General features: G+C 39.6%; 1 protein-coding gene across 1 annotated transcript in view; it reads left to right on the top strand.

The window, feature by feature from the left end:
* Positions 1-25429, top strand: part of LOC144013218 (SRSF protein kinase 3) — a 30882-nt gene extending 5453 nt beyond the window's left edge. The window contains exons 9-12 of the mRNA XM_077511813.1: positions 84-191; positions 22435-22504; positions 22613-22705; positions 24642-25429. Coding sequence (XP_077367939.1) covers positions 84-191; positions 22435-22504; positions 22613-22705; positions 24642-24826 — 456 coding nt within the window. The 3' untranslated portion in view covers positions 24827-25429. The remainder of the gene's footprint in view (positions 1-83; positions 192-22434; positions 22505-22612; positions 22706-24641) is intronic.
* Positions 25430-27072: the final 1643 nt, after the last annotated feature.

Below are 27072 nucleotides of genomic sequence, written 5' to 3'. Positions count from 1 at the left end.
GGTAAACATAAGAATTAAGAGTTTGTTTTTTTTCTATCTCTTTTTTTTTCATGTATCTTTTTACCCTCTGTTTCTTTGAGCAGTACAAACATTTCTGTGAGGAGATCCAAACTCGACAGTATCGTTCACTGGAGGTCTTACTGGGGTCCGAATACGGCCCGCCAGCAGACATCTGGAGCGTCGCCTGCATGGTGAGAAACCAATTATGAATGCTTATTGGCACTAAGTGAAATTTCCAAATGAGCTAAACCTCAACACATTTAAAAAACAAAACAAAACTAGAGCTGCGAGCAGCTATAAAGGGCCCTCGCAGCCCGGGCCACGTTGGGGTACTTGCACGTTGGGGAACTTGCACATTGGGGTACTGGCACATTGGAAGCAGAATTTCTTTGAAAATGGCATGATAAACATGTAGATTTTTTTTTTTTTTTTTGCCAGGTGTGATGAGTGTGTCAAGCTCAATGGGTTTTGATGATTGTTAAGATCTGCAAAAATCAGCGTCTTTTTTTAATTTTTAGGCAATGAGTTGCCCTGATTGGTATTTTTCGTAAAAGTATATATACACACATCATCGCCCGTACTCATTGCACAATGTTGCTTTTATTGTCCATAGAGGCGATCAAAAAAAAAAAAAACTAAATAAAAAATACGTATGTTTGGATCAGTCTGATACCAGTGAACATATTGAGTGGTGGAAAGTAAAAGAATATTCATAAATGACTTAGTTATCACACTTACAATGAGTTTACAAAAATACCGTAAGTGAGGCATTTTTTTTTTTTTTATGCCTCAAGGACTAGGTGGCGCTGTATTTATAACTGAATTTTGTCATAGAGATACTTTCAGGCCTTGACTATAAATATACATTTCAAGTATGGGATTTTTTGGAGCATGTACCTGGGAGTTATTCAGCATAGCCTTCATTCACGATATTGCTTTTAATGTCCATAGAGGCTATCAAAAATACATAAAACTAAATAACTAAAATATGTATGTTTGGTTAGGTCTGATGCCAGTGAATATTTTGAGTGGTGGAAAGTAAAAGAATATTCCTAAATGACTTAGTTATCACACATAGAATGAGTTTACATTTTTTGTACAAAATACCGTAAGTGGGGTATTTTTTTTTCATGCCTCAAGGGCTAGGTGGTGCTGCATATATAACTGAATGTTGTCATAGAGATACCTTCAGGCCTTGACGATAAACATACATGTCAAGTTTGGGATTTTTTGGAGCATGTATCGGGGAGTTATTAAGCATATCATTTTTCAGTGCGAAACACAAATTTTGATGCCCCGCCCTCATCATATAGTATTTCCAAAAGTCAAGATTTTTCCGTCTGTTGTTGGCTCAGGTCTTGGCATGGTCCAGGTCAAGTCATAAGTCAGTCGGATAAAACGTGTAGGAGAAGTGGGCAAAAGTATGCCCCCTGAAAATGTGCAAAAATCGTCAAAAATGGGACATTCAAAAATTCGTAGCTCACTTCCTGTTCATTTTAGCATATGGGTCCAAGAGACTTTTTTGTAGGTCTTTGGCTCCCTCATACACCTAAAAATATTCGTAGATCTTGCTTAAACGTACAATCGGGGCTGCTTCGTTAAAAATTTCTAGGGGGCGCTATTGAGTCATTTTTGTAAAAATAGGACAATACATGATAAAATATTGCTCATTTTGCCAGGCCAGATGTGTGTGCCAAGTTTCATGAGTTTCTGCGCATGTTTAGACCATCAAAACTGGCGTTGTTTTCTTGGCGAACAGTGCTTAGCCACGCCCACAGCGATTCGCGAAAACTCACAAACTTCGTGTTGTGACATCATGAAGGCCGAAACCCTCATCTGAGTAAATATGAGGTTGGTCCAGTTAACGTGTTTGGAGAAAAATGTACAAGAAAATTCGTAAGAAAAAAAATTGCCACTAGGTGGCGTTATCAGTAAGATGAAATATAAGTTCGTAGATGTCTTTAGGGCTGGACTCTCATCAAATGTGTGAAATTTTGAGAAGATAGGATCATCTCGGTCAAGTTCATGCAGCTTTTATTGTCACGAAAAATCTTCAGACTTTGCGGCACCGTAGCGGCCACGCCCTTTGGCGAAAAGTTACAATATTCGGTGTGGGGCATGATCAACATCTTAAGGCTTTTCTGACCAACTTTCAACTGGATCCCTTCAACGAGCTCAGCGCAGTAGCTAAAAACGTAAAGTATGACATTTATTGTTACCACTAGGTGGTGCTATATGTATAACTGAATTTTATCATATAGATGTTTTCAGGCCTTGACTATTATGTTGCCTGAGAGGTTTGAGATTTTTTGGAGCTTGAACATGGGAGTTATTAAGCATTTGCTCTTTCTGGACAAATGAAATTTTAAAGACAATATTTGATGCCCCGCCCCATCATATAGTATTTCGAAAAGGCAAGACTTTTTGCCCAGTTGTTCTCTCAGGTCTTGAGATGATAAATGCCAAGTTTGATGTGAATTGGATGAAAAATGTTTGCAGAGGGGGAAAAAGCATGACCACAGTGAATGTGCCAAAATAGGCCAAAATTGGACATAAAAAAATTCATAGCTCATTTCCTGTACATTTTAGCTACATGGTCCCAATAGACTTTTTTGTGCGTCTCGGGGTGCTACACGTGCCTGCCAATTTTCGTTGCTCTAGCTCAAACGTGCCAGGCTTGGTTTTTATTTTTCTACGCTAGGGGGCGCTATAGAGTCGCGTTGTTATGACGACTTCATAATATAAAATTTTTCGCCGGGCCTGAGGAGTGTGCAAAGTTTGGTGAGTTTTCGTGAATGTTTAGGTACTCAAAAATGCGATCGTTTACGGAGAAGAAGAAGAAGAAGAAGAAGAACTAGAGCTGCGAGCAGCTATAAAGGGCCCTCGCAGCCCGGGCCACGTTGGGGTCCTTGCACGTTGGGGTACTTGCACGTTGGGGTACTGGCACGTTGGGGTACTGGCATATTGGAAGCAAAATTTCTTTGAAAATGGCATAATAAACGTTTACATGTAGAATATTTTTTTGCCAGTGTGTGTGTCAAGCTCAACGGGTTTTGGTGATTGTTAAGACCTGCAAAAATCAGCGTCCTTTTTTATTTTTAGGCAATGAGTTGCCCTGATTGGTATTTTTTTGTAAAAGTGTATATACACATCATCGCTCGTTGTACTCATTGCACAATGTTACTTTTATTGTCCAAAGGGGCAATCAAAAATGAATAAAACAAAATGGAAACGTACATACGTTTGGATCGGTGTGAAGCCAGTGAACAATTTGAGTGGTGGAAACTAAAAGAATATTCATAAATGACTTAGTTATCACACTTAGAATGAGTGTACATTTTTTGTACAAAATACCGTATGTGGGGTATTTTTTTTATTTTTTTATATAAGCCTCAAGGGCTAGGTGGCGCTGTATTTATAACTGAATGTTGTCATAGAGATACCTTCAGGCCTTGATTATAAGCATACATGTCAAGTGTGGGATTTTTTTTTGGAGCATGTACCGTGGAGTTATTAAGCATATCCTTCATTCACGATATTGCTTTTAATGTCCATAGAGGCTATCAAAAATAAATAAAAATATATATATGTTTGGATAAGTCTGATGCCAGTGAACATTTTGAGTGGTGGAAACTAAAAAAATATTCATAAATGACTTAGTTATCACACTTAGAATGAGTGTACATTTTTTGTACAAAATACCGTATGTGGGGTATTTTTTTTTCATGCCTCAAGGGCTAGGTGGCGCTGCATATATAACTGAATGTTGTCATAGAGATAACTTCAGGCCTTGACGATAAACATACATGTCAAGTTTGGGATTTTTTGGAGCATGTACCGGGGAGTTATCAAGCATATCCTTTTTCATTGTGAAACACAAATTTTGATGCCCCGCCCTCATCATATAGTATTTCGAAAAGTCAAAATTTTTCCCCCTGTCGTTGGCTCAGGTCTTGACATGGTCCAGGCCAAGTCTTAACTCAGTCGGATGAAACGTGTAGGAGAAGTGGGCAAAAGTCTGCCCCCTGTGAATGTGCAAAAATCGTCAAAAATGGGACATTCAAAAATTCGTAGCTCACTTCCTGTTCATTTTAGCATATGGGTACAAGAGACTTTTTTGTAGGTCTTGGGCTCCCTCATACACTTAAAAATATTCGGCGTTCTTGCTTAAACGTACAACCGGGGCTGCTTCGTTAAAAATTTCGAGGGGGCGCTATTGAGTCATTTTTGTAAAAATAGCACAATCAACAATAAAATATTGCTCATTTTACCAGGCCAGATGTGTGTGCCAAGTTTCAGGAGTTTCTGTGCATGTTTAGACCCTCAAAACTGGCGTTGTTTTCTTGGCGAACAGCGCTTAGCCACGCCTACAGCAATTCGCGAAAACTCACAAACTTCGTGTTGTGACATCATGAAGGCCGAAACCCTCCTCTGAGCAAATATGAGGTAGGTCCAGTTAACGTGTTTGGAGAAAAACGTAGAAGAAAATTCGTAAGAAAAAAAATTGCCACTAGGTGGCGATATCAGTTAGATGAAATGTAAGTTAGTAGATGTCTTTAGAGCTGGACTCTCATCAAATGTGTGAAATTTTGAGAAGATAGGATCATCTCGGTCAAGTTAATGCAGCTTTTATTTTCACGAAAAATCTTCAGATTTTGCGTCACCGTAGCGGCCACGCCCTTTGACGAAAAGTTACAATATTCGGTGTGGGGCATGATCAACATCTTAAGGCTTTTCTGACCAATTTTCAAATGGATCCCTTCAACAAGCTCAGCACAGTAGCTAAAAACGTAAAGTATGACATTTATTGTAACCACTAGGTGGCGCTATATGTATAACTGAATTTTGTCATATAGATGTTTTCAGGCTGTGACTATTACGTTGCCTGAGAAGTTTGAGATTTTTTGGAGCTTGAACATGGGAGTTATTAAGCATTTGCTCTTTCTGGACAAATGAAATTTTAAAGGCAATATTTGATGCTCCGCCCCCGTCGTATAGTATTTCGAAAAGGCAAGATGTTTTGCCCAGCTGTTCTCTTAGGTCTTGAGATGATAAATGCCAAGTTTGAAGTCAATTGGATGAAAAATGTTTGCAAAGGGGGAAAAAGCATGACCACAGTGAATGTGCCAAAATAGGCCAAAATTGGACATTAAAAAATTCATAGCTCACTTCCTGTACATTTTAGCTACATGGTCCCAATAGACTTTTTTGTGCGTCTCGGGGTGCTACACGTGCCTGCCAATTTTCGTTGCTCTAGCTCAAACGTGTCGGGCTTGGTTTTTATTTTTCTACGCTAGGGGGCGCTATAGAGTCGCGTTGTTATAACGACTTCATAATATCAAATTTTTCGCCGGACCTGAGGAGTGTGCAAAGTTTGGTGAGTTTTCGTGAATATTTAGGTACCCAAAATCGCGATTGTTTGCGGAGAATAAAGAATAATAATAATAATAACTAGAGCTGCGAGCAGCTATAAAGGGCCCTCGCAACCCGGGCCACGTTGGGGTACTTGCACGTCGGGGTACTGGCACGTTGGGGTACTGTCAAATAGGACAAGGACCATCTAAAATGTTTTTGACAAGCCTTGTGTGTGCAAAGTTTAATCAAAACGCAAAATATGGTGTGCAATTCCCAAAATAAATTCAAAATGGTGGACTTCCTTTTAGGTTTAGCATACGGCTACAGAATACCTTTTGTAGGTCTTAAGCTAATAGGTATGCCTCCCAGTTTTCATAAATCTTGGTCAAGTCATCTTTAGTTGTGTATCGCTTGAATCATACAATTGGAAATGCTCCATAAAAATGCATAGAGGGCGCTATTGAGCACAACGTTGGGTTACTTGCACGTCAGGGTACTGGCACGTTGGGGTACTGTTACATGGAACAAGGACCATTTAAAATGTTAGTTTTTTCCATGCCTTGTCTGTGCAAAGTTTAATGAAAAAGGCCAAAAATGATGTATAATTCCCAAAATAAAATCAAAATAGCGGACTTCCTCTTTGGTTTGGCAAATGTCTACATAATACTTTTTTGTAGGTATTAGGCTTATAGGGGTCTGTCCTAATTTTCACAAATCTAGCAGAATCATACAATCGGAAATACTTCATAAAAATGTCTAGAGGGCGCTATTTATTGCAAATTGCACAATAAATCTCTAAAAATTCATGTTCATGACAAGTCTGATGTGTTTGCAAAGTTTCATGAGTTTTCATGTGTATAAAAAAAAAAAGCAGCACTTGACAAACAATGCATTGCTATGGCAACAGCGTGTTACAAAATAAAAAACTTTTGATTACTTTGCATCTTAAACATCTTAAGATGAAACACACCAAGTTTGAAGACAGTCGGATAAATTTTGTAGGAGGGGTTCGTTAAAATATGACCCCTGAAAAAGGCCACAAAAAATGGCAACAAATCCCATCATAAATCAAAATGGCGGACTTCCTGTTTGGTTTAGCACATGGTTCCAAGAGACTTTTTTTGTACATCGTGGGCTCTTATGTATGCCTGCAAATTATCATAGCGCTAGGTGAAACGTACAACCGGGAATGCTTCGTTAAAGAGGAGTTTTTTAGCTCAAAATGTGATGCCCGGCCCCTGGGGGACTTCCTGTTAGGTTAAGCACATGGCACCAAGAGACTTTTTTGTACATCCTGGACTGTTACATATGTCTACAATTTTTCGTCGCTCTAGCTGCTTCGTACAACTGGGAATGCTTCATTAATAAGATTTTTTTTTCTTTGCAAAAAGTGCATGCCACGACAACAGCGTGTGACGAAATAAAAAACTTTCAATAACTTTTCATTTTCAACATCTTAAGATGAATCACACCAAGTTTGAAGATGATCGGATAAACTCTGTAGGAGGAGTTTGTTAAAATATGACCCCTATGAAATGGCCAAAAAAAATGGCAACACATCCCAAAGTAAATCAAAATGGCGGACGTCCTGTTAGGTTTAGCATATGGTTCAAATAGAGTTTTTTGTACCTCGAGGGCTGTTATATACCTCTACAAATTTTGGTAACTCTAGGTGAAACGTACAGCCGGGTATGCTTTGTTAAAGAGGAGTTTTTTAGCTCAAAATGTGATGCCCGGCCCCTGGGGGACTTCCTGTTGGGTTTAGCACAGGGCACCAAGAGACTTTTTTTGTACATCTTGGGCTGTTACATATGTCTACAAATTTTCGTAGCTCTTGCTGCTTCGTACAAATGGGAATGCTTCTTTAAGTATATTTTTTTTTCCTTTGCAAACAGTGCATGCCATGACAACAGTGTGCGACGAAATACAAAGCTTTCAATAACTTTTCATCTTCAACATCTTAAGATGAATCACACCAAGTTTGAAGATGATCGGATAAACACTGTAGGAGGAGTTCGTTAAAATAAGACCCCAATGAAATGGCCAAAAAAATGGCAACACGTTCCAAAATAAATCAAAATGGTGGACTTCCTGTCAGGTTTAGCATATGCTTCAAAAAGAGTTTTTTGTAGGTCATAGCCTGTTACATATGTGTACCAATTTTCGTAGCTCTAGATTAAACGTACAACCGGCAATGCTTCGTGAAGTAAGAATTTTTAAACTCTAAATTTGATGTGTCGCCGCCGTCATATAGTATATCAAAAACTTTAGATTTTTTACATTGATGTTGTCCCAGGTGTTGAGATGGTCCATCCCAAGTTTGAAGTCAATCGGGTTAACCGTGTAGGAGAAGCGGGCAAAAGTATGACCCCTGTAAATGTGCAAAACTGGGCCAAAATTGGACATTCAGATGATCATACCTCACTTTCTGTCTATTTTAGGGTACACACATCAAAGAGGTTTTTGTTCATCTGGATGTGATACGGGTGCCACACAATTTTCGTCGCCATAGTACAATCGTAGCGGGACAGGGATCCGTTTAACCTATGTAGGTGGCGCTACAGAGCCATTTTTCTGTTATCATGTATGGTGACTTTAAAATATCAAATTTTTCGCCAGGCCTGATGTGCGTGTAAAGTTTGGTGAGTTTTCGTTCACGTTTAGCGTCTCAAAAATGCGATTGTTTGCGGAGAAGAATAATAATCAGAACTAGAGCTGCGAGCAGCTATAAAGGGCCCTCGCAACCCGGGCCACGTTGGGGTATTTGCACGTCGGGGTACTGGCATGTTGGGGTACTGTCAAATAGGAAACCATCTAAATTGTAAACGTTTTTGCCATGCTTTGTGTTTGTAAAGGTTCATGGAAAGGCCAAAAATGATGCACAATTAACAAAAAAAAACAAAAAAAAAACAAAAAAACAAAAATCAAAATGGATTGGCACATGGCTATATAGAATACTTTTTGAATATATTCGGCATGCCTGCCAATATTCACACATCTAGCTGAATCATATAAACGGAAAGACTTCATAAAAATGTCTAAAGGGCGCTATTGAGCCATTTATTACAATTGCACAACAAATATCTAAATAAAATATTCATGTTCCAGACAGGTCTGGTGTGTGTGCAAAGTTTTGTGTGTTTTCGCCCATATTTAGACTCTCAAAGAAGCATTTTTCTTCACAAACAATGCATGGCTAGAGCAAAGGCGTGTGACAAAATAAAAAAATTCAATAACTTTTCATCTTAAATATCTTAAGATGAAACACGCCAAAGAATGAAGACGATCTGATAAGTTCTGTTGAAAATATGACCCCTATAAAAGGCCCCAAAAAATGGCTACAAATACCAAAGTAAATCCAAATGGCAGACTTCCTGTTTGATTCAGCATATGGCTTTAGAAACCTTTTTGTAAGTCTTAGGCTGATAGGTATCCCAATTTTTACAAATCTAGCTGAATCATAAAATACAAAACATTTGCAAAAGCTTCATAAAAATGTCTAGAGGGCGCTATTGAACCATCCATCCATCCATCCATTTTCTTGACCGCTTATTCCTCACAAGGGTCGCGGGGGCTGCTGGCGCCTATCTCAGCGGGCTCTGGGCAGTAGGCGGGGGACACCCTGGACTGGTTGCCAACCAATCGCAGGGCACACAGAGACGAACAACCATCCACACTCACACGCACACCTAGGGACAATTCGGAGCGCCCAATTAACCTGCCATGCATGTCTTTGGAATGTGGGAGGAGACCGGACGCTATTGAACCATGTATTGCAAATTGAATAAGAAATCTCTAAAATATTCATGCTTATGACAAGCCTGATGTTTGTGTAAAGTTTCATGAGTTTTTGCACATGTTTAGACCCAAAAAAAAAGCATTATTTTACTTGGCAAACAATGCATCACCATGACAATGGCGTGCGACAAAATAAATAACTTTCGATAACTTTGCATCTTAAACATCTTAAGATGAAGCACACCAAGTTTAAAGACAGTCGGATAAATTTTGTAGGAGGAGTCCGTTAAAATATGACCCCGAAAAAAGGCCACAAAAAATGGCTACAAATCCCAACGTAAATCAAAATGGCGGACTTCCTGTTTGATTTAGCAGATGGTTCCAAGAGACTTTTTTGTACATCGTGGGCTCTTATGTATGCCTCTAAATTATCATAGCGCTAGGTGAAACGTACAACCGGGAATGCTTCGTTAAAGATTTTTTTTAGCTCAAAATGTGATGCCCGGCCCCTACGGGACTTCCTGTTGGGTTTAGCACATGGCACCAAGAGACTTTTTTGTACATCGTGGGCTGTTACATGTGTCTCCAAATTTTCGTAGCTCTAGCTGCTTCGTACAACTGGGAATGCTTCATTAAGAAGGAATTTTTTCCTTTGCAAACTGTGCATGCTACGGCAACAGCGTGCGACGAAATAAAAAGCTTTCAATAACTTTTCATCTTCAACATCTTAAGATGAATCACACAAAGTTTGGAGATGATCGGATAAACTCTGTAGGAGTAGTTCGTTAAAATAAGACCCCTATGAAATGGCCCAAAAAATGGCAACACGTTCCAAAGTAAATCAAAATGGCGGACTTCCTGTTCGGTTTAGCATATGGTTCAAAAAGAGTTTTTTGTACCTTGAGGGCTGTTACATATGTCTTAAAATTTTGGTAACTCTAGGTGAAATGTACAGCCGGGAATGCTTCATTAAGTAAGAATTTTGAAACACAAAATTTGATGCCTCGCCTCTGGCGGACTTCCTGTTAGGTTTAGCATATGGCACCAACAGGCTTTTTTGTAGATCATAGTCTGTTACATATGTGTACCAATTTTCGTAGCTCTAGATTAAACGTACCACCGGCAATGCTTCGTTAAGTAAGAATTTTGAAACTGTAAATTTGATGCCCCGCCACCGTCATATAGTATGTCAAAAACTTTAGATTTTTTACCATGATGTTGTCCCAGGTGTTGAGATGGTACAGCCCAAGTTTGAAGTCAATCGGGTTAACCGTGTAGGAGAAGCGGGCAAAAGTATGACCCCTGTAAATGTGCAAAAATGGGCCAAAATTGGACATTCAAATACTCATACCTCACTTCCTGTCTATTTTAGGGTACACATATCAAAGAGGTTTTTGTTCATCTGGATGTGCTACAGGTGCCACACAATTTTCGTAGCCATAGGACAATCGTAGCGGGACAGGGATCCGTTTAACCTATGTAGGTGGCGCTACAGAGCCATTTTTCTGTTATCATGTATGGCGACTTTAAAATATCAAATTTTTCGCCAGACCCGATCTGCGTGTAAAGTTTGGTGAGTTTTCGTTCATGTTTAGTGCCTCAAAAATGTGGTTGTTTGCGGAAAAGAATAATAACAAAGAAAAAGAAGAAGAAGAAGAAGAACTAGAGCTGCGAGCAGCTATAAAGGGCCCTCGCAACCCGGGCCACGTTGGGGTATTTGCACGTCGGGGTACTGGCATGTTGGGGTACTGTCAAATAGGAAACCATCTAAATTTTAAACGTTTTTGCCATGCTTTGTGTTTGTAAAGTTTCATGGAAAGGCCAAAAATGATGCACAATTAACAAAATAAAATCAAAATGGATTGGCACATGGCTATATAGAATACTTTTTGAATATATTAGGCATGCCTGCCAATATTCACACATCTAGCTGAATCATATAATCGGAAAGACTTCATAAAAATGTCTAGAGGGCGCTATTGAAGCATTTATTGCAAATTTAATAAGAAATCTCTAAAATATTCATGCTTATGACAAGCCTGATGTGTGTGTAAAGTTTCATGAGTTTTTGCACATGTTTAGACCAAAAAAAAAAAGCAGCATTTTACTTGGCAAACAATGCATCGCCATGAAACGGCGTGGGACAAAATAAATAACTTTCGATAACTTTGTATCTTAAACATCTTAAGATGAAGCACACCAAGTTTGAAGACAGTCGGATAAATTTTGTAGGAGGAGTTCGTTAAAATATGACCCCTAAAAAAGGCCACAAAAAATGGCTACAAATCCCAACGTAAATCAAAATGGCGGACTTCCTGTTTGTTTTGGAAGATGGTTCCAAGAGACTATTTTGTACATCGTGGGCTCTTATGTATGCCTCTAAATTATCATAGCGCTAGGTGAAACGTACAACCGGGAATGCTTCGTTAAAGAGGAGTTTTTTACCTCAAAATGTGATGACCGGCCCTTACGGGACTTCCTGTTGGGTTTAGCACATGGCACCAAGAGACTTTTTTGTACATTGTGGGCTGTTAAATTTGTCTCCAAATTTTCGTAGCTCTAGCTGCTTCGTACAACTGTGAATGCTTCATTAAGAGGGAATTTTTTCCTTTGCAAACTGTGCATGCCACGGCAACAGCGTGCGACGAAATAAAAAGCTTTCAATAACTTTTCATCTTCAACATTTTAAGATGAATCACACCAAGTTTGGAGATGATCGGATAAACTCTGTAGGAGGAGTTCGTTAAAATAAGACCCCTATGAAATGGCCCAAAAAATGGCAACACGTTCCAAAGTAAATCAAAATGGCGGACTTCCTGTTCGGTTTAGCATATGGTTCAAAAAGAGTTTTTTGTACCTTGAGGGCTGTTACATATGTCTTCAAATGTTGGTAACTCTAGGTGAAATGTACAGCCGGGAATGCTTCATTAAATAAGAATTTTGAAACACAAAATTTGATGCCTCGCCTCTGGCGGACTTCCTGTTAGGTTTAGCATATGGTTCAAAAAGAGTTTTTTGTAGATCATAGTCTGTTACATATGTGTACCAATTTTCGTGGCTCTCAATTAAACGTACCACGGCAATGCTTTGTTAAGTAAGAATCTTGAAACTGTAAATTTGATGCCCCGCCACCGTCATATAGTATGTCAAAAACTTTAGATTTTTTACCATGATGTTGTCCCAGGTGTTGAGATGGTACAGCCCAAGTTTGAAGTCAATCGGGTTAACCGTGTAGGAGAAGCGGGCAAAAGTATGACCCCTGTAAATGTGCAAAAATGGGCCAAAATTGGACATTCAAATACTCATACCTCACTTCCTGTCTATTTTAGGGTACACATATCAAAGAGGTTTTTGTTCATCTGGATGTGCTACAGGTGCCACACAATTTTCGTAGCCATAGGACAATCGTAGCGGGACAGGGATCCGTTAAACCTATGTAGGTGGCGCTACAGAGCCATTTTTCTGTTATCATGTATGGCGACTTTAAAATATCAAATTTTTCGCCAGGCCCGATCTCCGTGTAAAGTTCGGTGAGTTTTCGTTCATGTTTAGTGCCTCAAAAATGTGGTTGTTTGCGGAAAAGAATAATAACAAAGAAAAAGAAGAAGAAGAAGAATAACTAGAGCTGCGAGCAGCTATAAAGGGCCCTCGCAACCTGGGCCACGTTGGGGTACTTGCACGTCGGGGTACTGGCACGTTGGGGTACTGTCAAATAGGACAAGGACCATCTAAAATGTTTTTGACAAGCCTTGTATGTGCAAAGTTTAATCAAAACGCAAAATATGGTGTGCAATTCCCAAAATAAATTCAAAATGGCGGACTTCCTTTTAGGTTTAGCATACGGCTACAGAATACTTTTTGTAGGTCTTAAGCTAATAGGTATGCCTCCCAGTTTTCACAAATCTAGGTCAAGTCATCTTTAGTTGTGTATCGCTTGAATCATACAATTGGAAATGCTCCATAAAAATGCATAGAGGGCGCTATTGAGCACAACGTTGGGTTACTTGCACGTCAGGGTACTGGCACGTTGGGGTACTGTTACATGGAACAAGGACCATTTAAAATGTTAGTTTTTTCCATGCCTTGTCTGTGCAAAGTTTAATGAAAGAGGCCAAAAATGATGTATAATTCCCAAAATAAAATCAAAATAGCGGACTTCCTCTTTGGTTTGGCAAATGGCTACATAATACTTTTTTGTAGGTATTAGGCTGATAGGGGTCTGTCCTAATTTTCACAAATCTAGCAGAATCATACAATCGGAAATACTTCATAAAAATGTCTAGAGGGCGCTATTTATTGCAAATTGCACAATAAATCTCTAAAAATTCATGTTCATGACAAGTCTCATGTGTTTGCAAAGTTTCATAAGTTTTCACACATGTATAGATAAAAAAACAAAGCAGCACTTCACTTGGCAAACTGCATCGCTATAGCAGCAGCGTGCGACAAAATAAAAAACTTTTGATAACTTTGCATCTTAAACATCTTAAGATGAAACACACCAAGTTTGAAGACGGTCGGATGAACTTTGTACGAGGAGTTCGTTAAAATATGACAACTGAAAAAGGCCACAAAAAATGGCAACAAATCCCATCGTAAATCAAAATGGCAGACTTCCTGTTTGGTTTATCACATGGTTCCAAGAGACTTTTTTGTACATCGTGGGCTCTTATGTATGCCTGCAAATTATCATCGCGCTAGGTGAAACGTACAACCGGGAATGCTTCGTTAAAGAGGAGTTTTCTAGCTCAAAATGTGATGCCCGGCCCCTGGGGGACTTCCTGTTGGGTTTAGCACATGGCACCAAGAGACTTTTTTGTACATTGTGGGCTGTTACATATGTCTACAATTTTTTGTAGCTCTAGCTACTTCGTACAACTGGGAATGCTTCATTAAGAGGGATTTTTTTCCTTTGCAAAAAGTGCATGCCACGACAACAGCGTGCGACGAAATAAAGAGCTTTCAATAACTTTTCATCCTCAACATCTTAAGATGAGTCACACCAAGTTTGAAGATGATCGGATAAACTCTGTAGGAGGAGTTCGTTAAAATATGACCCCTATGAAATGGCCCAAAAAATGGCAACACATTCCAAAGTAAATAAAAATGGCGGACATCCTGTTAGGTTTAGCATATGGTTCAAAAAGAGTTTTTTGTACCTCGAGGGCTGTTATATACCTCTACAAATTTTGGTAACTCTAGGTGAAACGTACAGCCGGGTATGCTTTGTTAAAGAGGAGTTTTTTAGCTTAAAATGTGATGCCCGGCCCCTGGGGGACTTCCTGTTGGGTTTAGCACAGGGCACCAAGAGACTTTTTTGTACATCTTGGGCTGTTACATATGTCTACAAATTTTCGTAGCTCTAGCTGCTTCGTACAACTGGCAATGCTTCTTTAAGGATATTTTTTTTCCTTTGCAAACAGTGCATGCCATGACAACAGCGTGCGACGAAATACAAAGCTTTCAATAACTTTTCATCTTCAACATCTTAAGATGAATCACACCAAGTTTGAAGATGATCGGATAAACACTGTAGGAGGAGTTCGTTAAAATAAGACCCCAATGAAATGGCCAAAAAAATGGCAACACGTTCCAAAATAAATCAAAATGGCGGACTTCCTGTGAGGTTTAGCATATGGTTCAAAAAGAATTTTTTGTAGGTCATAGCCTGTTACATATGTGTACAAATTTTCGTAGCTCTAGATTAAACGTACAACCGGCAATGCTTCATGAAGTAAGAATTTTTAAACTCTAAATTTGATGCGTCGCCGACGTCATATAGTATATCAAAAACTTTAGATTTTTTACAATGATGTTGTCCCAGGTGTTGAGATGGTCCATCCCAAGTTTGAAGTTAATCGGGTTAACCGTGTAGGAGAAGCGGGCAAAAGTATGACCCCTGTAAATGTGCAAAACTGGGCCAAAATTGGACAGTCAGATGATCATACCTCACTTTCTGTCTATTTTAGGGTACACACATCAAAGAGGTTTTTGTTCATCTGGATGTGCTACGGGTGCCACACAATTTTCGTCGCCATAGGACAATCGTAGCGGGACAGGGATCCGTTTAACCTATGTAGGTGGCGCTATGGAGCCATTTTTCTGTTATCATGTATGGCGACTTTAAAATATCAAATTTTTCGCCAGGCCTGATGTGCGTGTAAAGTTTGGTGAGTTTTCGTTCACGTTTAGCGTCTCAAAAATGCGATTGTTTGCGGAGAAGAATAATAATAAGAATAATAATAATAAGAATAATAATAAGAAGAATTCCTACAAAAACAATAGGGCCTCGCAGCGGCACCGCCGCCGCCGCTGCTCGGGCCCTAATAAGAATTCCTTCAGGAACAATAGGGACCTCGCAGCGGTCGCTGCTCGGGCCCTAATAATAATAATAATAATAATAATAATAACTAGAGCTGCGAGCAGCTATAAAGGGCCCTCGCAACCCGGGCCACGTTGGGGTATTTGCACGTCGGGGTACTGGCATGTTGGGGTACTGTCAAATAGGAAACCATCTAAATTGTAAACGTTTTTGCCATGCTTTGTGTTTTTAAAGTTTCATGGAAAGGCCAAAAACGATGCACAATTAACAAAATAAAATCAAAATGGATTGGCACATGGCTATATAGAATACTTTTTGAATATATTCGGCATGCCTACCAATATTCACACATCTAGCTGAATCATATAATCGGAAAGACTTCATAAAAATGTCTAGAGGGCGCTATTGAGCCATTTATTACAAATTGCACAACAAATCTCTAAATAAAATATTCATGTTCCAGACAGGTCTGGTGTGTGTGCAAAGTTTTGTGAGTTTTCACCCATATTTAGACTCTCAAAAAAGCATTTTTCTTCACAAACAATGCATGGCTACAGCAAAGGAGTGTGACAAAATAAAAAAATTCAATAACTTTTCATCTTAAATATCTTAAGATGAAACACGCCAAAGAATGAAGATGATCTGATAAGTTCTGTTGAAAATATGACCCCTATAAAAGGCCCCAAAAAATGGCTACAAATACCAAAGTAAATCAAAATGGCAGACTTCCTTTTTGATTCAGCATATGGCTTTAGAAACCTTTTTGTAAGTCTTAGGCTGATAGGTATCCCAATTTTTACAAATCTAGCTGAATCATAAAACACAAAACATTTGCAAAAGCTTCATAAAAATGTCTAGAGGGCGCTATTGAACCATTTATTGCAAATTGAATAAGAAATCTCTAAAATATTCATGCTGATGACAAGCCTGATGTGTGTGTAAAGTTTCATGAGTTTTTGCACATGTTTAGACCAAAACAAAAAAGCAGCATTTTACTTGGCAAACAATGCATCGCCATGACAACGGCGTGCGACAAAATAAATAACTTTCGATAACTTTGCATCTTAAACATCTTAAGATGAAGCACACCAAGTTTAAAGACAGTCGGATAAATTTTGTAGGAGGAGTTCGTTAAAATATGACCCCTAAAAAAGGCCACAAAAAATGGCTACAAATCCCAACGTAAATCAAAATGGTGGACTTCCTGATTGGTTTAGCATATGGCTCCAAGAGACTTTTTTTGTACATCCTGAGCTCTTATGTTTGCCTGCAAATTATCATAGCTTTAGGTGAAACGTACAACCGGGAATGCTTTGTCTGTTTAATCAAAACGCAAAATATGGTGTGCAATTCGATGCATTGCTATGTCAACAGCGTGTGACAAAATAAAAAACTTTCGATTACTTTGCATCTTAAACATCTTAAGATGAAACATACCAAGTTTGAAGACAGTCGGATAAATTTTGTAGGAGGGGTTCGTTAAAATATGACCCCTGAAAAAGGCCACAAAAAATGGCAACAAATCCCATCATAAATCAAAATGGCGGACTTCCTGTTTGGTTTAGCACATGGTTCCAAGAGACTTTTTTGTACATCGTGGGCTCTTATGTATGCCTGCAAATTATCATAGCGCTAGGTGAAACGTACAACCGAGAATGCTTCGTTAAAGAGGAGTTTTTTTAGCTCAAAATGTGATGCCCGGCCCCTGGGGGACTTCCTGTTGCGTTTAGCACATGGCACCAAGAGACATTTTTGTACATCCTGGGCTGTTACATATGTCTACAATTTTTCGTCGCTCTAGCTGCTTCGTACAACTGGGAATGCTTCATTAAGAAGGATTTTTTTCCTTTGCAAAAAGTGCATGCCACGATAACAGCGTGTGACAAAATAAAAAACTTTCAATAACTTTTCATTTTCAACATCTTAAGATGAATCACACCAAGTTTGAAGATGATCGGATAAACTCTGTAGGAGGAGTTTGTTAAAATATGACCCCTATGAAATGGCCAAAAAAAATGGCAACACATTCCAAAGTAAATCAAAATGGCGGACGTCCTGTTAGGTTTAGCATATGGTTCAAAAAGAGTTTTTTGTACCTCGAGGGCTGTTATATACCTCTACAAATTTTGGTAACTCTAGGTGAAACGTACAGCCGGGTATGCTTTGTTAAAGAGGAGTTTTTTTAGCTCAAAATGTGATGCCCGGCCCCTGGGGGACTTCCTGTTGGGTTTAGCACAGGGCACCAAGAGACTTTTTTGTACATCTTGGGCTGTTACATATGTCTACAAATTTTCGTAGCTCTAGCTGCTTCGTACAACTGACAATGCTTCTTTAAGGATATTTTTTTTTCCTTTGCAAACAGTGCATGCCATGACAACAGCGTCCGACGAAATACAAAGCTTTCAATAACTTTTCATCTTCAACATCTTAAGATGAATCACACCAAGTTTGAAGATGATCGGATAAACACTGTAGGAGGAGTTCGTTAAAATAAGGCCCCAATGAAATGGCCAAAAAAATGGCAACACGTTCCAAAATAAATCAAAATGGTGGACTTCCTGTTAGGTTTAGCATATGGTTCAAAAAGAGTTTTTTGTAGGTCATAGTCTGTTACATATGTGTACCAATTTTCGTAGCTCTAGATTAAACGTACAACCGGCAATGCCTCGTGAAGTAAGAATTTTTAAACTCTAAATTTGATGCGCCGCCGCCGTCATATATTATATCAAAAACTTTTCATTTTTCACAATGATGTTGTCCCAGGTGTTGAGATGGTCCATCCCAAGTTTGAAGTCAATCGGGTTAACCGTGTAGGAGAAGCGGGCAAAAGTATGACCCCTGTAAATGTGCAAAAATTGGCAAAAATTGGACATTTAAATACTCATACCTCACTTTCTGTCTATTTTAGGGTACACACTTCAAAGAGGTTTTTGTTCATTGGGATGTGCTACAGGTGCCACACAATTTTCATAGCCGTCGGACAATCGTAGCGGGACAGGGATCCGTTTAACCTATGTAGGGGGCGCTAAGGAGCCATTTTTCTGTTATCATGTATGGCGACTTTAAAATATCAAATTTTTCGCCAGGCCTGATGTGCGTGTAAAGTTTGGTGAGTTTTCGGTCACGTTTAGTGTCTCAAAAATGTGATCGTTTGCGGAGAATAATAATAATAATAATAATAATAATAATAATAATAACTAGAGCTGCGAGCAGCTATAAAGGGCCCTCGCAACCCGGGCCACGTTGGGGTATTTGCACGTCGGGGTACTGGCATGTTGGGGTACTGTCAAATAGGAAACCATCTAAATTGTAAACGTTTTTGCCATGCTTTGTGTTTTTAAAGTTTCATGGAAAGGCCAAAAACGATGCACAATTAACAAAATAAAATCAAAATGGATTGGCACATGGCTATATAGAATACTTTTTGAATATATTCGGCATGCCTGCCAATATTCACACATCTAGCTGAATCATATAATCGGAAAGACTTCATAAAAATGTCTAGAGGGCGCTATTGAGCCATTTATTACAAATAGCACAACAAATCTCTAAATAAAATATTCATGTTCTAGACAGGTCTGGTGCGTGTGCAAAGTTTTGTGAGTTTTCACCCATATTTAGACTCTCAAAAAAGCATTTTTCTTCACAAACAATGCATGGCTACAGCAAAGGCGTGTGACAAAATAAAAAAATTCAATAACTTTTCATCTTAAATATCTTAAGATGAAACACGCCAAAGAATGAAGACGATCTGATAAGTTCTGTTGAAAATATGACCCCTATAAAAGGCCCCAAAAAATGGCTACAAATACCAAAGTAAATCAAAATGGCAGACTTCCTTTTTGATTCAGCATATGGCTTTAGAAACCTTTTTGTAAGTCTTAGGCTGATAGGTATCCCAATTTTTACAAATCTAGCTGAATCATAAAACACAAAACATTTGCAAAAGCTTCATAAAAATGTCTAGAGGGCGCTATTGAACCATTTATTGCAAATTGAATAAGAAATCTCTAAAATATTCATGCTGATGACAAGCCTGATGTGTGTGTAAAGTTTCATGAGTTTTTGCACATGTTTAGACCAAAAAAAAAAAGTAACATTTTACTTGGCAAACAATGCATCGCCATGACAACGGCGTGCGACAAAATAAATAACTTTCGATAACTTTGCATCTTAAACATCTTAAGATGAAGCACACCAAGTTTAAAGACAGTCGGATAAATTTTGTAGGAGGAGTTCGTTAAAATATGACCCCTAAAAAAGGCCACAAAAAATGGCTACAAATCCCAACGTAAATCAAAATGGTGGACTTCCTGATTGGTTTAGCATATTGCTCCAAGAGACTTTTTTTGTACATCCTGAGCTCTTATGTTTGCCTGCAAATTATCATAGCTTTAGGTGTTTAATCAAAACGCAAAATATGGTGTGCAATTCCCATGCATTGCTATGGCAACAGCGTGTGACAAAATAAAAAACTTTCGATTACTTTGCATCTTAAACATCTTAAGATGAAACATACCAAGTTTGAAGACAGTCGGATAAATTTTGTAGGAGGGGTTCGTTAAAATATGACCCCTGAAAAAGGCCACAAAAAATGGCAACAAATCCCATCATAAATCAAAATGGCGGACTTCCTGTTTGGTTTAGCCCATGGTTCCAAGAGACTTTTTTGTACATCGTGGGCTCTTATGTATGCCTGCAAATTATCATAGCGCTAGGTGAAACGTACAACCGGGAATGCTTAGTTAAAGAGGAGTTTTTTAGCTCAAAATGTGATGCCCGGCCCCTGGGGGACTTCCTGTTGCGTTTAGCACATGGCACCAAGAGACATTTTTGTAGATCCTGGGCTGTTACATATGTCTACAATTTTTCGTCACTCTAGCTGCTTCGTACAACTGGGAATGCTTCATTAAGAAGGATTTTTTTCCTTTGCAAAAAGTGCATGCCACGATAACAGCATGTGACGAAATAAAAAACTTTCAATAACTTTTCATTTTCAACATCTTAAGATGAATCACACCAAGTTTGAAGATGATCGGATAAACTCTGTAGGAGGAGTTTGTTAAAATATGACCCCTATGAAATGGCCAAAAAAAATGGCAACACATTCCAAAGTAAATCAAAATGGCGGACGTCCTGTTAGGTTTAGCATATGGTTCAAAAAGAGTTTTTTGTAAATCGAGGGCTGTTATATACCTCTACAAATTTTGGTAACTCTAGGTGAAACGTACAGCCGGGTATGCTTTGTTAAAGAGGAGTTTTTTTTAGCTCAAAATGTGATGCCCGGCCCCTGGGGGACTTCCTGTTGGGTTTAGCACAGGGCACCAGGAGACTTTTTTGTACATCTTGGGCTGTTACATATGTCTACAAATTTTCGTAGCTCTAGCTGCTTCGTACAACTGGCAATGCTTCTTTAAGGATATTTTTTTTCCTTTGCAAACAGTGCATGCCATGACAACAGCGTGCGACGAAATACAAAGCTTTCAATAACTTTTCATCTTCAACATCTTAAGATGAATCACACCAAGTTTGAAGATGATCGGATAAACACTGTAGGAGGAGTTCGTTAAAATAAGACTCCAATGAAATGGCCAAAAAAATGGCAACACGTTCCAAAATAAATCAAAATGGTGGACTTCCTGTTAGGTTTAGCATATGGTTCAAAAAGAGTTTTTTGTAGGTCATAGCCTGTTACATATGTGTACCAATTTTCGTAGCTCTAGATTAAACGTACAACCGGCAATGCCTCGTGAAGTAAGAATTTTTAAACTCTAAATTTGATGCGCCGCCGCCGTCATATAGTATATCAAAAACTTTTCATTTTTCACAATGATGTTGTCCCAGGTGTTGAGATGGTACATCCCAAGTTTGAAGTCAATCGGGTTAACCGTGTAGGAGAAGCGGGCAAAAGTATGACCCCTGTAAATGTGCAAAAATTGGCAAAAATTGGACATTTAAATACTCATACCTCACTTTCTGTCTATTTTAGGGTACACACTTCAAAGAGGTTTTTGTTCATTGGGATGTGCTACAGGTGCCACACAATTTTCATAGCCGTCGGACAATCGTAGCGGGACAGGGATCCGTTTAACCTATGTAGGGGGCGCTAAGGAGCCATTTTTCTGTTATCATGTATGGCGACTTTAAAATATCAAATTTTTCGCCAGGCCTGATGTGCGTGTAAAGTTTGGTGAGTTTTCGGTCACGTTTAGTGTCTCAAAAATGCGATTGTTTGCGGAGAAGAATAATAATAAGAATAATAATAAGAAGAATTCCTACAAAAACAATAGGGCCTCGCAGCGGCACCGCCGCCGCCGCTGCTCGGGCCCTAATAATAAGAATTCCTACAAAAACAATAGGGCCTCGCAGCGGCACCGCCGCCGCCGCTGCTCGGGCCCTAATAATAAGAATTCCTTGAAAAACAATAGGGACCTCGCAGCGGTCGCTGCTCGGGCCCTAATAATAATAATAATAATTTTTACAAAAACAATAGGGACCTCGCAGCGGTCGCTGCTCGGGCCCTAAAAAAACTTGTTATTTGTTTTGCTTGTATGCTTGTGTTCCTTTTTGTTATGATTTTAGCTTGTTCAGGCACAATTATACTCATCCAGTTAGAAAATAGTCCATTAAGAATACAATAAATAACCTATTCATACATGTTTCTAGTGCTTTATTTTTATGAATGGAGTAATCCTGCACGACATGTGGCAAAACTGCCCAGAGGCAGTTTAGACCCAACCTTGGTAATTTTACAGATGAGTTCAGGCCAGCCGATCTGTAAGAGGGAGTCATGCGCTGCTGTGGTAGAGGCCACATTCCACTTCAGTCATGGCCAATCAAAGTGGCTCCTTCCATTCCCTTGAAATACGCCTCACTAGTCGCGCACTAGGCAGAAAGCTCCGTCAGTTTGTGTGGGAGGGTCAGCTGATCAACATGCTGGATGTCTCTGCCGGTTATTTTGAATGAATACTTGCTACTTCACACTATTCATGATGCAATCTCCTCTTGCATTTACTCAGGCCTTTGAGTTACTCACAGGAGACTCTCTGTTTGAACCCAAAGCAGGCGCCACCTTCTCTCTGGAGGAAGGTACGTGTCCATTACAGATGATGAGTGACACTAGATTAAATCAAATTATGAGGCATATCCACTATATCCATCAGTAACACACCCATCCATATCCATCTGTGTGCTTAGATCACATAGCCCAGATCATGGATCTGCTTGGCAAGATCCCACCTGCCGTCGCAATGTCTGGGAAATACTCTGCAGAGTACTTCAACCATAGAGGTAAGAATCCATTTGATTTCATCTCCCATTGTAATACAGAACATTTCATTGTTGGTCCCACAGACCACAATTATATTGTTCTATGTTGATTATTACACCCACCATACAGTATGTGTGTTTGGAGCTATCTGCTGCTAAATGTGGATAAAAGTAATGAATACATTCCTGACGCTGATTAGCTATTTGCGCCACGATGCGGCCGTGAATTCACATTTTCTTTTTTTCTTTTTTTTCTAGAGCTTAGAATTGTTCATTCGGTAGTCTTACCGATTCAACGTCTTATCAACATTGCTCTTTTTTTTTTTTTTTTTTTTTTTTTTGTGTGTGTATGTGTGCGTGCGTTTGCGTGCGTTTGTGTGCGTGCGTGCGCGTGCGTGTGCTTGCAAATACGTATAAATTTATACTCATTAATTCACCTAAAACCTTATAAATATCCCATTACCCTTCACCTTAACCAGGTACTTCAGAGTCTTGCCAGAGTCGTGAGGTTCAAATGGTCAGGAGACCAGAGAAAAGGTCAGAAAAAATAAAGAGAAATAAAGATAAATCAAAGTGAAATCCAGCACCGACCAAACACTTCCTGCCTTCCCCATGGTTACAAAATCAAAGTCTTACGCCAACCCCGGAAGCCTCTAAATTCCAACAAATTAACGAGATCTCAAGAGACCAGAGGAAAATCTAAAGAGAGGAAGGAGGGAAGGATCGATGAGGCAGAGTGAGATCCATAGAAGCCAGTACATCCAATCCATCAAAGTGAAATCCAGCACCAACCAAACCCCTCCTGCGTGGTTACAAAACCAGAGTATTATGCCAACCCCAGAAACCTCAAACTTCCAATAAATTGAGATCTCAAGTGACCAGAGGAAAAACTAAAGAGAGGAAGGAGGGAAGGATAGATAAAACAAAGAGATCCACAGACACCAGCACCCACTGATTCAAGAGGCTGTGGGAGGGAGAGGCAAATTCTGTTTGAGTTTCAGTAGATGCTGGTGCGACGGATCTGGCATGCATAAGGACCACCACCAAAGAAAGAAGCCGTCAACCGCGGTCCAGCAAAGCGAGCACCCCCCCCGGAATCCCCAGGCCGCGGCAGCACCAAGGCCACCTCCACGCCACCCGAGTGGACACCGGTCGGCGACCCAGACGCCCAGAACACCCCCGCCCCAGCCCCGGCCCACACCCCCGAGCCCAAGGCCGCAGCCCAAAACCGCCACCCGCCACGACCCAGGCCCCGCCACCCCCGGCCCCCAAACCCCCGAACACACCCCGATGCATGCAGTAACACCAAGTGTTGATGCTTAGTGCCCACTAGAAATAACTCTTAAGGAGTTAGTGAGTATAGTGTCGTATAGTGTGGTATGCTCGAGCCCACTAGCAGCAACTAGGTTCCTGACTATATAAAAATAAAAACAATCAGATACAAAATACCAAATACAGAAGCAGCGAAAACAGAAGTTGTAACGATGTGGTGGCTCTCGTTAACAGGCAGAATCTTGGCAGGATTAAGTTGCCAAATTAAGATTAAAATATTCTATGTACATAGACCATATTTGTTTAAATCTTGATACTTGATTTTTATTTAAGGCAGAGATTTTTTCCATTGAGATATAATTTATTAGTAAATTTAACCAGTGGTCGATATTTAGAGATTGTTTATTTTTCCAATTGACAAGGATTATTTTTTTTAGCAATAGTAAGGGCTATAAGTATAGATTGAGATTGTTTACATGGTGAATTCACATTTTCAAATGCCAGCAAATGGGCGAATGAGCAAAGTTCACCCCCACTCGTGCATGAACTGCATTGACTTTATGGGCCCAGCTATTTTAATGCCCAGTGCAAGATGAGCATAGAAGAATTTGAACTGTATGCATGGGAGAAGTTTTTTTTCTAGTTAACCGCCCCTTTTGGTATGTCAATGTTTGTCGTTACCTAGGCGACCTGCGACGTGTTGGACCACTGCGTATCTGGAGTCTGTATGACGTTCTGGTGGAGAAATACCACTTCCACCTGGACGAGGCCACCACTTTCTCTGACTTCTTAATTGAAATGTTGGATTATTACCCAAAGAGGAGGGCCACTGCATCTCAGTGCCTACTTCACCCTTGGCTGACCTCCTGATATAACCCTCTGGAAAGACCATACAGTGCGTCAACAGGCTCCCCTTAGTGGCGGATTTTGAATGGTGACTTTAGACCAAACGTGATATGCCAGTTATCACATAAATGTGACAGTGTCAATCAAAATTATCTTTTTTTTTTTTTCATAGATCTGAGATTAGACTGCAGTTGTGGCCAGAAGATTAGAAGAAAACAAATGGGTTTTGTTGAACAACTTTAAAGATAATTATTGTACTCATATAATTAGAGGATGATAGGCTGGATACAATGTGGCCAAGCACTTTGTTTTTTAAGATTTTTTTTGTCTGCATATATAGAGTACTGTATATGTCATTGAAATCCATCCATCCATCCATCCATCCATCCATCCATCCATCCATCCATCCATCCATCCATCCATCCATCCATCCATCCATCCATCCATCCATCCGTTTTACCACTTATTGTCTTATAACATTATTGCACTTTGTCATAAACCTAAAGTGATAAAGTGAAAAAAGTAGTATTATTTTTAAAATAACCTCCCAAAATGTTGATCTTGTTGATCATATAAATGTACTTAAAGTGTGATTTACAGTGCATTACTTTTCATTCAAATTTCTCTGTTGTGGCCATCAGTATTTTATGTGGAAAAGGTTTTGGGCTGATAAAAAGTGAGATTATAAAAGTGATGATAACATTTTGCAGTTATTATTCAAAACATAGGGTGGCACGAGTGGTTAGCACGTCCCCCTCCCAGTTCTGAGGACTCCGGTTCGAGTCCAGGCTCCGGCCTTCCTGGGTGGAGTTTGCATGTTCTCCCCGTGCCCGCGTGGGTTTTCTCCGGGTACTCCGGTCTCTTCCCACATTCCAAAGACTTGCATGGCAGGTTAATTGGGTGCTCCGAATTGTCCCTAGGTGTGCTTGTGAGTGTGGATGGTTGTTCGTCTCTGTGTGCCCTGCGATTGGCTGGCAACCAGTCCAGGGTGTCCCCCGCCTACTGCCCAGAGGCAGCTGATAGGCGCCAGCACCCCCCGCGACCCTTGTGAGGAATATGTGGTCAAGAAAATGGATGGATGGATATTCAATACATTTAAATGGTTCCAAAGAAGTTCAGTCACTGTCTCCAAATGTCCAAACAAGGTCTGTTGGATTAAAATGCTCACTTACTGGCAAAAAAAATTTAAAAAGTAAAAATATATTTGGATGACACTTTTCCTCACAAACTGGCATACAGCAGCTCTATTTTGTCCATCAATGGTTAACCATATGGCAACTTTTGACTTTCCCTAAATCCCAAATTCCACTCAGATATGAGTGACATCCAATAAGGCTTTGCTTCTGTGCAGCCCCAAACCAGTGGCAACATAATCGGGTGAATTGTGATACAATCAACAAAGAGAATCGTATTTTCAACTGGCAAATGATGAAAACATTATGACCTGACCTTGAAAAAGATGTGGTGGAAAAAAAACAACACTCTGAAATGGTATCATCGGGGTTGTCTGACATATTTATTCTTGTTGTAGTTGTTTAATATTTATTTATTTATTTATTCATTATTAACAAAACCCTCCATGCCTTTCATGCTATCCAGCTGTATGTTTGGCATTTCACCAGAGGACTTTCTTTATAGACGACTTTGTAACCACACTCAAGGTCTTGAGTTGCTGACACTACCTAGGCTAGGAGGTGAGCTTCATGGGCGTGCTTGGAAAGAGGTTAGACATGGCTATGATCACGGAGGAGAAGGAAAACTCCATGAGAACCAGCTACCATAACAATGAAACATTACTATATAAGTGGAATCAATGAATATAACCTGATGTGAATGTTTTAGGCTACTCATGCAAAGCAGTAGGAGCCAAAGTTGTGGCAATAACACTTCTGAACGACAGCCTCTTCTGAACGAATCCCCGGGATTGTACTACTTTTCCTTATATAAACACAGGCCTGAGAACCATACAAAGATCAATGCGTTATCAAGTATACTTTCATTTCATCATCTAGCTTCCTGTTCCTACATACTGGAGCCGGCCACCATCAAGTGGTTGGTCAACATCAGCATCCTAATTTGCTGGGAGGAGCTTGACCAGGTTTCTTTCTTGCTCTAATTTGACAACGGAGTACATTTTCAGTCTCGCAGAAGACTGCCTTAATCTCCAACTACAATTTAAGTCATTTAAAATCAAAACCTTTTCCATATTTTCTCATATTATACAATTGTATTTGAGTTAAATTACCGTTTTTTCCATTTCATAGTGTTAC

This window comes from Festucalex cinctus, chromosome 2 (assembly GCF_051991245.1).
Source record: "Festucalex cinctus isolate MCC-2025b chromosome 2, RoL_Fcin_1.0, whole genome shotgun sequence".
NCBI lineage: Eukaryota > Metazoa > Chordata > Actinopteri > Syngnathiformes > Syngnathidae > Festucalex > Festucalex cinctus.
This window is presented reverse-complemented; position numbering and strand designations above follow the sequence as displayed.